Raw genomic sequence first — 15,913 nt, 5'->3', positions numbered from 1 at the left:
AAAAATAAAATCTACTTCATGGAAGTAGATCTTCATAAATTAGAAGTGTATGTTTTGAAGAAATAGAAGTATTAGGTTATAAAACTCATATTAAGTACCTACATACACCCTCTAAAAGTTATGTTAGGGGGTCTAAGAAAGTTGTTTCTATTTCTTAAAACCTTTAGGGGCCGTTTGGTTGGGGTTAATCATCAAAGGGAAAGGGAATCAAATGTGCTGATTTCCTTTGTTGTTGTTTGTTAGGCATTTTTTCCAATTTCCTTTACCCTCCCCATTCCCCTAAATCCTTCTAAGTTGATTCCCAACCCCCCTAGGTATTTCCATTTCCATTCCCATTCCCTAGCAACCACATCACCACCATACAACCACCCTAAGCTACCCACACCATCGGTAAACCAAGCCATCGCACTTCCCCCACCACTCGGCGCGCTTCGCCGCCTCTCCCCGCCCTCGTTGCCTCTCCTTTCCCTTGGAAAACTTCACCAACCTCGAAAACCACCTTCAATCTCCCTGTAAAACCCCCTTCTCTAACCCCGTAAAACCCCTTCTTTCTCCCTGTAAAACCGTTCTCTGACCCTCCCCCACCCTTGAATCCCTAGTCGCTAGGGTTTCCACGGTGGAGGGAGGGTCGCACGATGGTATATGGGGAGGAAGAAGGGGTTTCTAGGGTTTTTGGGTGAAGTTTTCCAAAGGAGGCGAGATGTTTGGGGGGGGGGGGAGAAGGGGCGGCAAAGCGCGCCGACTGGTGGGGGAAGCGCGGCGAACGGTGGTGCGGCTGGGTGGTGGCTGGCAAACGTGGAAAGTGACGGAGATATGTTGTGTGTGGTGGTGATGTAGTGGGTTGATGTGCGGTTTGATTCTCTTTGTTTTTCTTAAAACAAACAACATACTAAATTTGAGGTATTTTCATTTCATTCTCTTTCTTTTCCTTTGTTCATTCCATTCCGTTTACCCTGTGCGAACTAAACGGCCCCTTATTATTTTGTCATGTTTTCGTTTCTAAAGCTTTCAAAAACTTGGTCAAAGCTACTTAAAAGAGTGAAGAAGTATTTATTAGATCTCAACATACTTGTTCAAATTTTATAAAATAAGGAATCGAATATAAAAGATAAAATGGTCAAAGAACATACAATTATTATTAATTAAAAAAAAAAGGAAGGAAGACTAGTCAATTAATACTTGGTGATTTAGACTAATCACTTGGCATTTCTTCTCAAGTTTTACCAAAACTACCAACGAATATCCACCACGGTGACCCTAAATGTCAAAAGTCTCCAAGTACATGGTAAGGACAATTTGTACTATTATCATTGTAGTCATCATCTAACACCTCTTTTTCCACGCAAGCAGAATTATTTAATGCTTAGTCCAACAATTAAGTAATTTGTACATATAATTACAAATTAATAGAAGATGAGTAGTATAAAAGAATAGCTCATATTAGTATATGCTGGATGATTATGCTGGACTCGGCCCTCTTCCACAAAACATGGCATTTATCAAGCCAAGAGATCTTGGTGGCAAGATTTTGAGGAAGAAGGAATGTCTACCATCACCACCAAGCTATGTTAGATTATCTAGAACCGACGACAACGACAACGAAGATCATCAGAGAGACGATAGCAATGAAGGAGGAACCCCCAAAGGCCATGTTCCGGTCATGGTCGGCATGGAGGAGAAGGATGTCAAGCGATTTGTGGTTCCGACTCGGTTTATGAAGGATCCTTCCATTGTTACGTTGCTTCAATTATCTGCCGATGTGTTTGGTTATGATCATCAAGGGGTGTTACGGATTCCTTGCCACCCTGAAAATTTTCAAAAAATTATAGATAAGCTATATAAGAAAAGATAGATATCGATCTTGTCTTATACTATGATATGGTATGTATGTATTAATCTTATTGGGTGTTACTCGTGTATTGTTGCTACTATATTTGGTGACATATGCTAGATTGATGTATGTAACTTGTTTGAATTGGTTTTCCAGTTTTTATTTCTAGCTTTTTTGCTCTAGTGTTATACAATCAGATTACATAGTATAATACTGAGTTCTAGCTAGGTTGAAATTATATACTACTTCGTACCTGCTCAACTTTTGGTTTTGAGAGGTTGATGATGTATTTCTTTTGTAATATTATGAGAAAACCTTATTTAATCCGTTTCTTTTACTGCATTTATACAATTCTCATTTTTTTCATATACTTTTATAGTTCTATCTATTAATGTATGTTTTCTAAATACTTGGTTATATATATGTAGAAATTAATGAACTTCATATGTTTTTTTTTACACCTTAATTTCCTATGTTAATATAAAATTTGCACTGCCAGACTGCCTACAAATTAAACTACTCATCAGCTCTTTACTATTTTGGACATTGCGTGTATTTTAAAAAAAAAAATTATACTCTATTTTACTATAGTTATTAGGAAAATTTGCAAGATGCAGCCATTTAAAGTTCGTATTTTGCAAATTGCAGTCATTTAAAAAAAAATTGCAAATTGCAGCCCAAAAGTTCATATAAATTGTAATTTGCAGTCCGATTCAACTTTTTCATCGGTTTACAAGTTGAAAAATTTTCGATTAAGGTTTTAGGGGCCATTTTAGTTCTTTTGGGACTAAATTAAGCTCGAAATTAGCAAAAAAATAACGCAAGTATCTTGTTTTGCATAACAAAAATGTATCGATTTGTAGGAAAATGTAAATATGAGACACGGTTATTTTTTTGCTAATTTCGAGCTCAATTTGGGTCCTTAAGAACTAAAATGACCCCTAAAACCTTAACCGAAGATTTTTCAATATGTAAACCGATGAAAAAATTGAATCGGACTGCAATTTACAATTTATACGAAATTTTGGGCTGCAATTTGCAAAAAAAATTTTAAATGGCTGCAATTTACAAATTTTCCTAGTTATTACTTATTACAGTATGAAATATTGTTGATATCATTCCAATAACCCAATTTCTGACCCGCTTAATTAGAGCAATATTTATATTTAGTTTACAGTTTTAAGTTTCAATTATTTTTTATATGTATTTAATCCTTCAATTGAGTTAATTGGCATGATTGGTTAATCAGGGAAGAAATAATTTAATTATGTAAACTATCCACTCATCTCAGCAAAGATATAAAATTATGCATTTCCATATGAAGTATGACCCCCTCTCGCCCGTCTGGCATCTGCCCGCCCACCCGCCCATATTATGTATATGTATCTATAGATTTATGTACGCTATTTTATTTTTTATTTTTTTTTTGAAAGATTATGTACGCTATTTTAATAAGGATGATTATCAGTTTATCACCAAAGAAATCTCCTACAGTATTCAGCTATTTTCCAAATCTTCTCCGATATATTGCAGACAAAAGAATGCAGATTAGCGCAATCATAGTTTCTTACTTTGCTTTTGGTATATGTTCTCTTGTATGTTCCTTTGAATTCGACCTGCTTTTATACTGTTTACTAATATATAGCACGCAAATGATGTAAAGTCAATAGTCAAGCTGCTTAAACAGCAATTTTTGACCATCTAGTAAGACAATGTGTGAATCCTCCAACTTTCCATTTGACTTATTATTGATGCTTATATGCTTATCAAGTTATCAATCATGTATTTGATCGTTTAATTTAGCAACTACTCCGTTGTAGAAACATTGCATATATACTACTAGAGTAGTTTTAATGCTAAGACCATGGATCGGTTACGAATTATGATACCAATTAAACTACAAAAAAGTACTTAATTATACCGTTATTTGTGGTTGTGGGTTGTACGCTCGGGATTTCTTGACATAGTGGTATGGAGAACGTGTGAGTAGTGATCGGTTTTTTTGGTTGGCAGGCTCCATGCTTCACGCTGATAAACCTCTTCAGTGTTTGCTCCAAGTGCGGTAAGCCTTGGGCGAGGTATGGTCTTCTGTGTTTAATTCCTAATGACGGTATTGATGTCCCTATAAATCTCTTGTTTCCGCCTGACATCCTTTGGGTGTTTGGTGGACCTTGTTGCAGGGTTCGTCCTCCAACCTAAACGGCAAAAACCAAGCGTTGTTGCTCATGTGTACGCTCTCTAATTGTGCCCTGGGATGCAAAATGTTGAGGGGAATGGGCGTTCATTTGTGGCAAACCCAATTAAGCGTTTTACGCTAAGCATGAACGACGTCTGTATACGAGTTGACTCTCTCCGTTAAAAGAAAGAGCTCATGCGTGCCAGTGTCGAACGAGGACTGCTACCTGGTCGATCCTGCCAGTAGTCATATGCTCGTCTCAGAGATTAAGCCAAGCATGTGTAAGTATGAAATAATTCAGACTGTGAAACTGCAAATGACTCATTAAATCAGTTATAGTTTGTTTGATGGTACCTAATACTCGGATAACCGTAGTAATTCTAGAGCTAATACGTGCAACAAACCCCGACTTCTGGAAGGGATGCATTTATTAGAAAAAAGGTCAACACGGGCTCTGCCCGTTGATCTGATGATTCATGATAACTCGACAGATCGCACGGCCTTTGCGCCGGCGACGCATCATTTAAATTCCTGCCCTATCAACTTTTGATGGTTGGATAGTGGTCTACTATCACAATCACTTTTGGGTCGACCTAGGCAAGGCCGTTGACCACTCCGCATAGGCGCACAAGGCCTTCGGGTTTTCACTTGCCACGCAAGCAAGTGCATGCTTGATTCGGGAAAAACAAGCCAAGTGAGGCTAGAGTAGCTCACTACCATGTCTAAGGCATGTGAGCTTAGATCATGGTGCTAGCAAAGCCTTGGTCAGCTAGGCCTTGGGCCTATGGCTAGCACGTGCGCACTAAAAGATCCTCGAAGTGTTTGGATGAGCAAAATGGATCCGTAACTTCGGAAAAAGGATTGGCTATGAGGGCTGAGCACAGGGGTCCCAGTCTCGAACCCGTCGCCTGTCGGCGGACTGCTCGAGCTACTTCCGTGGCGAGAGCAGGTCGCCGCGTGCCTGCCAGGAGATGGACTGGGAACGGTCCCTTCGGTGGCCTTCCCCGGGCGTCGAACAGTCAACTTAGAACTGGTACGAACAATGGGAATCCGACTGTTTAATTAAAACAAAGCATTGCGATGGTCCTCGCGGATGTTAACGCAATGTGATTTCTGCCCAGTGCTTTAAATGTCAGAGTGAAGAAATTCAACCAAGCGCGGGCAAATGACGGGAGTAACTATGACTCTCTTAAGGTAGCCAAATGTCTCGTCATCTAATTAGTGACGCACATGAATGGATTAACGAGATTCCCACTGTCCCTGTCTAGTATTCAGCGAAACCACAGCCAAGGAAATGGGCTTGGTAGAATCAGCGGGGAAAGAAGACCCTGTTGAGCTTGACTCTAGTCCGACGGCTTGTGTGTAGGTTTCACATACTTTTACAGCTTAATTTTTACCTGTATATATGTATATGTATGTGTATATGAAGCCCATTACATGACAGAAAAATCATTTAACATGGTCAAGATACGATCGCTGATTAGTCAATGACATTAAGCAACTACTATGCATTTTAAACTAGTATGATGCTCAACATTATTTTAAATGTATAAATCCTCATAATCAGTCTCATTCTCCAATAACAAGGACGCGGTTAGCTTACATTGACCCTATTATATTACATCCGTACATTAAATTAGTTAATTATAGATAATTGAGGAATGCATAAGCATAACCTATCATCAATCACCGGCGTTCTATTGATAGCGATCGATAGTCATCATATGCGACTAATTACCTATTTAAAATAAATAAATAAATGATAAACTGACTATATATAACTGTTAGAGATATGAGATATTGGAAAATATATGAGTGATATATTTTCTGTATCGATCTTATTAGAAGAATAATATATTTAGCTTTATTTTATATTAAGATATTATTTACAGAATATATTTAGGTTGATTCGAGCATATATTTTAAACCATTGATAATATCTTAACATAAACCATTGTTAAAATTTTATTCATCTAAATAATATCTTAACATAAAATAAATTTTACCTAAAATTTCGCTGTGCAATTTTTTTCTTTTTTTTTTGTGAGTTGATTCGAGCATGATATGAGTTTGGTTTTGCTCCAAAATAAAACCAATAAGAGATTTGAGTGTAGTTAACTCTAAAAAACCAATAAGAGATTTGAGTGTGATTTACTCTGAAAGACCAAGATATTTGAGTGTGGTTTACTCTGAAAGACCAATAAGAGATTTGAATGTGGTTCACTTTGAAAAACCAATATTTTGTTTGATGATTGATGGATTCGAAAAGAAAAACGTTCTCATCATTCAACAAGTGAAAAATTTTTTGAAGGTATGTTAGAGATATGAGATATCGGAAAATATGAGTGATATATCTTCTGTATTGATCTTATTAGGAGAATAATATATTTAGGTTTATTTTATCTCTAAATATTATTTAGAAAATATATCTTTAGGATTTATGATTATAGTAGTGTATCTTTTAAGAATATTGTTTCCTATCTTATGTTCTCTTTGGGCTACTCCATCAAAAAAAAAAAAAAAAAAAAAAAAAGTTCTTGTCAATTTGAGGCATAAGTTGAAATAAGTTTATTTTTTTAAATATATATTTACAAGTACATTAATTGGACTATACTTCATTGGTCTAACAATACGATCCCAACTTCACAAGTTTATTTTTGGTTGGTTGTTATTATTGTGGAATTAGTTAGCATTCTTCCTTGCGTTTCGTTATCATTGATAATGCTTTCAAATATAGTATACGGAGGGAGTAATTGTTAATACTACCTTCGTTTTTTTAGTTGACACCGTTTGACTTATACACAATTCACACACTACACTTTGACTCGCTTTTGTGATTTATAAATACGATAAAATATAGTCATGGGATCTTGTTTGAATCGCCTTGGTGTATATTTTATTAATATTCACTTTTTATAATTTTACAATGTTTATAATTTGAGTAAGCGTTAAAAACAAACGTTGGCAAGCGTGATAGTATGTTATTGTACGTGCACTACAATGATGCACACACAATATTATTCTAGAAGAGCTAGAAAAAAAAAATCTAAATTGTTATCAAGTGATTTGGCGTGGATATATAATCGGTTTTGCAACTAACTGTCTAGTTAAAAACTAATGGATAAGGTATTATCAAACTGCTATATGGGGAGGGTAATTAATGTTCCGTACAATTGTGTTAATAATAGCATGCTACAATTAAAGAGAATGGTGAGGATTATAGAGAAAACAGGAGAAGAGTGAAGGTGGAAGAAAATGAGAAATCAATGTTGAAGGTAAAGGAGAGAAAATACATAAATATCGATAGGTTATTCTAGAATGCATGGTGGAGAAAATTAGAGAAACTTAAGCCTTGTAATTAACCACATGTAAGGGAGAGAGTGTTCAATTACTTTGCCATTAGCATAAATATAGGGCATGATAACTGAATAATGTTAAACACGTACTCCTCAAGATATCAAATATATATTACTTCTCATTGATCCTCACAAACAAAAAGTAGAAATAAGGAAACAAAAATAAAACCCCAATCAAAAAGAGTAAAAAAAAAAAAAAAAAAAAAAAAAGGAAAGAAAATGAAAATGACGAAAATGTTATTTGTTATCATGAGTTGCTTAATATTAGGGAAGAATAATGTACTAGTATTAGGGGAAGGCGAAGCAGGTGCGGGTGGGCAAAACCCGTTTGGGTTCCAATTACCTCAAATTGGTGGAGAACAGCAAAAATGTTTTACATCCTTTGAAAGCGAGGGTAAACAAAGTTGCTTACAAGACTTGAGTAACTCATTCCAAAGCCATCAGATAACCTTGTCTCAATCTTGTTGTTCTTTCCTTGCTCAAATTGATGATGCTTGCAAGTCTGTCGTACACTTTGAAAACCCCTTTTTTGAATCCCTTGTCAAGCAACACTGCGCTGAATCCGCTGGCTCTGTGGAAGGTACAGGTGCAGACGCAGGTGCAGGTGCTGCAACTGATGGTGCAGCTGCATCCAATGAGGGTGCATCAACTGATGGTGCATCCTCAGCCACAGGTACAGCTGATGGTGAATCCACGCCCACAGGTACAGATACAAGTGCACCTACACCGACATCTTTGGCTACGCCTACAGACACAAGTGATGCACCTACTGCCTCTGAATATAGCGATCAATCAGGAGGTAATGCCACTCCAGCAGATGGCCCAACTTTAAGTTGATTAGAGAGATTACTACACACATACCGTATACTATCTATATCATGCAACAATAATCTTTGATTATCGTTTATCATAATGTAGCCTAATTTTGATAATAGTCCTTAGTTTATGTTAGCATTACTAGCACTATAGTTTGAAGTTGCATGGCCAACGTAACTTAGCAAGCAGTGAGTTCAATATATTCTTGATTTCCACAGTTCATATGTGGATGTATGCTTGAGTTGTAATAAAGTAGACCAAACATTGCAAATGAAACTTAATAATGTGGAATAAACTAAATTCTTTATCCCAATTTTTGTCTACTTATATAATCCATCAACCAAGTTACAGACATAATTTCGCTCTTTTTGGAACCAATATGGTGTAGAATTTGAGATGCTGCAACAGAATTTATAAATTCTTTTGAGAAAACTGTCATGATTTTCTTTTAAAAAAAATCTGTCAATGCAATTTAAAATCGGTGTAGATACTACTGTAGAAATTATTCTTAGGAAAGATGAATATGGCATTCAATTAGACAATTATAGCCATAAAAGTTGGCACTACATGACATGTTAGGTATTATCAGGACTGTAACAAAATAACAATTCAATCTACTTCAAAATTTTAATCCTCTGTTTTATCTGAAATGTTTAACTTAATTAGACTTCAGAGATAAAAGGCAAATACTAGTAGTCTAGCACTACATCCAAACATCAATCAGTTTTGTAACCTATCCCAACATAAACTCTAGCACCAAACAATAATATAACAAGGGCCAAATAATCTCAATCCACAAAAATTACTGGACATACATCTTCGCATCTACCAAATAGTGTCCGGCTGATAACTACCAACGATTACAATCCTTCCTATAACCTGCAGGAAGTTCTGAAGAATAGTGGCCCCTTCCTCTACCTCTGCCTCTACCCATAAACTGACGAGGGGTATTTGCATAGCAAGGCCTAAACTGCATTGATGATCCCTCACCGCCTTGGGAAGAGAAACTAGGCCTTGTCTGTGATACTGGTCTCCAAGAGGCATTTTCATCTCGCACCACATTACTTGAATGCCAGAAACTATTGTGTGTGCTGGTATTACATGTTCCATTGTATGTTGATTTACTTGTGTAACTATTCTGTATTCTCATATTTTCAAAGCCCCTACTAACATTTCGAGGGAATGTTGATGTAGACTGTATGTTCTCAGATCGATGCACATACTTCAAATTGTCATTATTGCGAGGTAGGTATGAATTTGAGCTGATTCCTCTTCCTCTACCTGCACTTTCAAAGCCACGACCTAGGCCAGCAGTTTTGATTGTAGTCCCAGCATCAACAGCTGCATTCTTATTGTACCTTTCAAAACGTCTACAAAAATTATTGTTATTTATTCTCTTCCAAATCAAGTCAAAAAAAAATGATGAAATGCTAATTTAACATACCTAGTGATTGGGGGCCGCCTGCCACTATATTCATGCCAAGGAATTGTCTCCATGATGTCATTCTCAAATACTTTCTGTCATATTCACTTGTTAGTAATCGGTTTGAAGTTCAGAATTTTTTTAGGAAACATTGAAATAAGAACCTGAATGGGACGCTGGATGCCTTCAAGCAGGCGAGGTATCTGAAAGCGTTCAGCAGGCAACTCAAAATTGAAGCACCTGATGACATGAAGAAACTTCAACTAAGAATTTGATGCACATTACTACTAATCAAAGAGCTAGATGTGTATATGCAAAAAAACCCTCTTCTTTCAACTAACATGATATCGTCTTCAATTGTTGTTTGCTGCTGCAGATAACACCCCAAGTCCCCTTTGAAACTAAGCAAAAGAATAAAAGCATATTTAGCATTGGGCATGTAAATTAAGCACTAATATATGCTTAGTATATGATCAAAGAAAATTAGTAGTAGTAGAAATCAAAACCTGTTTGAATCCCTTGTGAATGACTTGTTAGTTGTCTGAACATTTCTTATAGCTTCACTCTCCTGCATAATGTAGTTTACTTTTTATTATCATGAAAGCAGGGAATCCTTCCAAATTGCACCAATAGATTATAAATCTTACCCTTAGCTTCACCTCCGCTAGTTTGGTGGCATTCAAGAGTTTTTTCTCATCTATGAAAGGAAGCTTACAAATACCCTTTCCCACACAAAAATAAAAAGGCACATTTGCGGATTAGACAACTTTCCGATATCATATACTCCTTTAACATATATAAAGATCCATCAATGCATTAAGAAAGTGGGGAAGATATGAAGAAACAATGAATACCTGCCACAAAAATCTTTTACCATCCACATCAACTTCAAAATCTAAATCATTGAAGTGGATTAGAATTCAGTAAATTCACATTTAAATATCGTATATGGTAAAATTAGTGAAGTTTGGCGACTTTTTACCTATAGGATAAAACTCAACGATACTAGAGCAGCTATTTGTCATCAAATCTTGATAAACAGTTGGAAGTGCATGTGCACTGCAAAAATCATTAGTGAGTTACATCCAAAATCGCGTTTGTTGCTCATTTTAATCTTGAATTAAAGGACTGGATCAAGCAACAGTCAAGAATAACCTTTTTGGTGGAAGCACGGCCATTAACTGGTCAAATGGCTTAAATGGAGAACCCTTTTCAAATCTTACTTTAACACTGGCTAAACCCTTTAGATCCGAAGCAAAAGGTCCATAATAGTTTGGATAAAACCTATAGTAATGCACTTATGGGATTAAGGATGAGTTTTGATAAAAATAAGAAAAGGCAGGATATTTCACCAAATTTAATTATATAGTAGTAGGTATTTTCCAGTGGTGTTGTGTTGCATTACCAATCCCAAGATGGTACACCAGAATAATAGTAAAGCAAGACCCAACATAGTCCTTCTGTATACTTGTGAACCTGCAAGCCAACAAGCCAGCCAGATGATGTTCTTCTACCTAATGAAGCAATTACATAATCATTGAGCTGAGCAACATCAAAATATCACTTACTATTTCCTTTCTGACATTTTCCATTTTATTGGAATCTTCCACATTGAATTTATGTTTATAATATCTCAGCTTCCAACCCAATGAACCTAGTTTCACCTGAACAATTGTGAAGTTGACTATTATTAGCAACAAAAACCAATCAGATCAATATGAAACTGATCAAGTTGTGGTACAAATTGCAAGTGTTACCTTATCTGTTCCTAAATTGCCATTAGACTTTTTACGAATGCAAATCTTCAGCCTCTCATTCAGCTCCTTTGTATTTCGTAACATCTAAGTCAGCCATTTAGACAATATTTTGTCAAGTGAAACAAATTGTTAAGCAATAACGTATTTCCTTAAGGTATATACATGGACATGACAAAACTTGAGGCATTCCATTTAATAACAATTATCAAGAGTCGCCAGTCAAGGACACATAGGACAACATGACTTACTTCCTGAATATCTGAACTTGAGTTATTTTCTGAAGTGATTCCAGTTTCGTGTTCCATCAGATCCGTCACACCAACCTCAAAATCTTCTTCATGATCATGTTCACTGGCATCCTGAGAAGTAAAGAAACATGTAAATATCTTACAGCATTGCTTTATATAAGATGAAACCTTGCATAGAGGGACGTATAAATGGACTCAAAATTGTGGATGAAATAACGCACAAATTCTAATAATTGAGCAGAGATCCTTCTCAGTCTTTTGTCCCTTATCTCAGTCCGTTTCTTGAAGATCTTTTCTTCATAACTTCCAACATACAAAATAAACTTCTCAACTCTCTTCAGCTTGACGTAACCAGAATGCTTTTCATTCACCTGACCGGTTGAGATTCAAGGTTGTATAAATTAGTAAGTTGAAAAACCAATATATACTAAACGAAATTCTACTTCCAAATAAACTTCTTACTCTTTGCATATCAACCAAATATCCACCTAGATTTTTGAACTCCTTCTTATAGATATGCATGAGCAAGTCTATAGCATTCTGTCATTCAAGAGTGAAGAGAAAATCATCAATAATAATTTATTAGTTGACGAGTAAAATTCTGTTTTTTTTTTATAAAAAAAAAAAATTGTGTAATGCTAACCTCATGTATATCCAAGGTGGGCATGTGAGGCAAGAAGTCATTCCCAACAAAGAAACACAAGAACACAAAGTCATCAATAATTCGCTCTATGTCATAAACAAAATTTTCTGGTGGATCATCTATCTGTATGTCGAGCTCCAAATATTCCCTCAAAATCCAAATTTGTAGAAACTGGAGATTAAAACATGTAGTGGTGAGGTTTAACTGAAATAAATTAAGTATTTGTGACGATTATTACAAGGTTAAAAAAACATTGTTACAAACCTGATAGTGTTGAGGTTGAATAAGCAAAGATAGCATTTTATCACCTCTGTCAAAGAAAGGTTTTGGCCTATCCCCGCTTGATTTGGCCAAGGAATGCTGTGTAGCATTCTGAATACTTGTAATAAGTGTTACTTCAGAAATAGGGGCCTGTTCTTGGATTGTAAGCACATCCTATAACATAACACAATTAATAAAACAGCAACATAATAATAAAAATATAGCACTATGCAAATAATCACAATGTGTACGTGAAATATCTATATCAATTTAGTTTTCTGCACAACATTTTTGCATTGCTATATGTTTTCAGATGAATTATGTATTATACATGTTTATCTCCTATATCACTAATTGGGCACAAAGTGAGAAATAAAAAATTTAGGAAAATATATTATTACCTCCCTTAAAATTGAAAAATGCAATTCATGGGTAGCCAATGCAAGCATTATCAAGTCTGCATCCTGAAATAGTTTAAAGTGATTGAACCGTAGAGAAGAAAATGGAGTTACATAATTAGTGTATGTACATGTATATACCGTACCAGTCCATATAGGCAGTGCCTTGTATTGGGATCATATCCTGGAAGGCTACGCTTAGTGCGTATAAAAGAAGTGATTTTGTGCTCTCCTTCACCGGGAACAGTATCATCAGAAAGAATAACCTGACATGATACAAAATTTGTATAAAGCGAATAATGAAGTAGTTGTTGATATGAAAGCGAATAATAATATACCTCAAGTGGGGACCAAAGAGGATCATTCTTAAGCTTTTGACGGATATACAAGTTCAAAGCCCTAGACAAGTCGTGCATAAATTCAGTTCCGGGAGTGATGACATTAGAATCTGATACTTGAGATTCTTGCTTCGGCAACACTTTTTTTCCTTTCCTTCCAAATTCATCCCTTAGCCTCTTTTCTTCTGCCTCCTAGAAGTTGCCATAACACAACAGAACAGTGAACACTCTGTTCATTTATTTTCAATGTTAACAAGATACAAAGTAAAAGAATGTATGGCGGCATTAAGGCTCACAGCAATGTCACTGTCTTTAGCATTCTTGAAGCGACGAGCGCGTTGTTGGTTCATTTTGGCCCTAGGTGCAACTCCATCTACACAAGTATAGCAGTGGCACAACATGAGCATGCAATGCAAACATAGGTGGTATGAATTATGAGAGAATTGATATGAAAATACACAAGAAGCGAAGCCACTGACCAATAGCAAAATAGAGTAATTTCCGGGGTCTTACTATACTGATTAGACGATCTATGCAAGCATAGATATTTTCAAACACTTGTTCAAATGTGGTGGGAGTAGCAATCTAGCATATTCAAATTAAAACATGTAACAAACATGAGAAATAGAGATTGCTAGTGATCAATTACAATTAACAAATGATTGAGGAACTAACAAGATGAGGAGGATGAAAACAAGGATGGATGATTCCATTCATGTCAAGATATAAATTGTCAAATTCCAAACCGTTGGGGTTTTTGTTGTTGTTGTTGCTATTGTAAGGCTTGTGTTCTTCAATGGCGTTAACAACAATTTTAGGATACTTGTCAACTAGCCATCTGTAAAACGCTGGAACTCCCATTGCACAAAAGGGATCACAAGAGAAGAGATGAGCTCTAAGCAAAGAAAATGAATGGAATTATATAGGACGTATAAACTTCTGAACTATGGTGGATGGGCAATAAATTACTCCATAGTTAGCCAAAAAATATGGCAGTTTCCCTTTTAACGAAGAGTCTATTCACGGTTTTCTAAACAGGCGTGTGTTACATTACACATTCATATTTTTTTTTTTTTTTTTTTTTTTTTTTTTTTTTTGGTTTGATTTAACATAACTTAAGACATAGGAAATAACAAAATAATGGTAGAGATTAGACTGTTTAAATTTTACAATAAAAAATGTCCATCCATTATCCTTTGCTTCATTAATTGTACAATCTAAAGTTAGGATTCTGCTAATCCGAATCACTCCATTACTTAGAATTAGATAGTTACTTCACCACATTACACCAATTTGTAACTACACAATTAAAGGTTGGAGAAATTCATCCAAATATCCAATAACTATGTATCCACTAACTTCCCAATTTATATTTTTATAAAAAGCTCCATTATTTGTAGTAAAAAAGGTGGTGTATATTGGTTTTCATTGTTGTCGTGTTGGAGACCCAATATTAAATGCCCTTAATGTAAAACCAAACCGAACCAAATCTGTGACAACACTGTTATGTAAATCCAATCAAAAAGCCCATATTCTAAAAGGCTGAAAGCAGAGTCATCCCGTTTAGTTAGTCTTTGCTAGAAAGGTCCATCATCAACCATACATCAACGATAGGGGTGCTAAACTTTTAAGCCGACCCGTATATTGGTTACTGAACCTATGGAAAGATTGGTAACAAAGGTAAAAAAAAAAACAAGAGTTTTATTTGAACTAGAATTTTTTTTTCGTAGAGTAAATATGCTTAAAAATAGATCACTCTACAATAAACTACCTACAATAACATAAAAATTTTCAACTAAAACTAATTACTCGTACTTTAAAAAACTCTTAAAATATGTGCTTTAATAGGAATACTACAGCTGTCAAATCAGGTAAATGGGTCGGGTCAACGCGGGTCGGGTTTGGGTTGGGTCATGCTTGGGTTGGGTCATGCTTGGGTCGGGTCACGTCGGGTCATACTTCTTATCGGGTTTATGTCGAGTTCATAACAAGTCGGGTAACATTCGGGTCGGGTTTAATTCGGGTTTTCCCGGGTTAAAACGGGTTAGGGTAATTCTTGGGTTCTAGTAGGGTTCGGTTCAAGTCAATAAGTTGTGGGTTAGAATCAGGTCGGGTCATTCTCGGGTTTGAGTCGGGTTCGGTTCAAGTCAATAATTTGCAAATTATAATCAGGTCGTGTCATTTTCATGTCGGGTCATTCTCAGGTTTAAGTCGGGTTCGGTTCAAGTCAATAATTTGCGGGTTATAATCAGGTTGGATCATTTCCAAGTCGGGTTATGTTCAAGTCAATAATTTGCAGGTTACAATCAGGTCGGGTCATTTCCAACTCAGGTCATATTCAGGTTCAACTAATTATAAATAGATAATTATCATTTTTATCAAATTAATTATTTCCTTTGACTATAATATATATGGCAATATACTAGGAAACTATAGTTTATAATTTAGGAAGATAATTATCTCCTTTGACCATACAAGTATACAACAAATATATATTATATTTAACTCTTAAATTTGAGGATGATGCTCCTTTATTTCTTTTGTTGGCCTGGACTGACTTGGTCTCTCAAGACAAAATGCTTTGATCAACAATAATAAGGTGTTCTAAATTGCATTTAAGGTGATTTGAAATCGGGTCAGGAACAATTTGGGTTGAAGTGAGGTCG

The 15,913-nt window shown here is 35.7% G+C and overlaps 2 protein-coding genes across 2 annotated transcripts; one reads left to right on the top strand and one right to left on the bottom strand.

The window, feature by feature from the left end:
- The first annotated feature begins 1,447 nt into the window (after window positions 1–1,447).
- Window positions 1,448–1,852, top strand: LOC145625560 (auxin-responsive protein SAUR71-like). The gene has a single exon (XM_081678567.1). The coding sequence runs from the start codon at window positions 1,448–1,450 to the stop codon at window positions 1,850–1,852; it is 405 nt and encodes a 134-aa protein (XP_081534693.1).
- Window positions 1,853–9,029: 7,177 nt separating this feature from the next.
- LOC145625559 (5'-3' exoribonuclease 3-like) lies at window positions 9,030–14,159 on the bottom strand. Its single transcript, XM_081678566.1, has 23 exons — window positions 13,923–14,159; window positions 13,727–13,832; window positions 13,544–13,620; window positions 13,248–13,439; window positions 13,056–13,175; window positions 12,913–12,975; window positions 12,515–12,685; window positions 12,251–12,421; window positions 12,070–12,147; window positions 11,829–11,978; window positions 11,608–11,718; window positions 11,360–11,443; window positions 11,171–11,266; window positions 11,008–11,078; window positions 10,758–10,886; window positions 10,585–10,661; window positions 10,457–10,497; window positions 10,250–10,324; window positions 10,109–10,170; window positions 9,944–10,003; window positions 9,767–9,842; window positions 9,624–9,697; window positions 9,030–9,537 (listed from the first exon to the last, which is right to left on the bottom strand). Exons 1-23 carry the CDS (start codon window positions 14,106–14,108, stop codon window positions 9,030–9,032), a joined length of 2,778 nt encoding a protein of 925 aa, XP_081534692.1. The 5' UTR covers window positions 14,109–14,159.
- Window positions 14,160–15,913: the final 1,754 nt, after the last annotated feature.

The sequence above is a fragment of the Chenopodium album genome, chromosome 3 (genome assembly GCF_948465745.1).
Source record: "Chenopodium album chromosome 3, dcCheAlbu1.1, whole genome shotgun sequence".
NCBI lineage: Eukaryota > Viridiplantae > Streptophyta > Magnoliopsida > Caryophyllales > Amaranthaceae > Chenopodium > Chenopodium album.
This window is presented reverse-complemented; position numbering and strand designations above follow the sequence as displayed.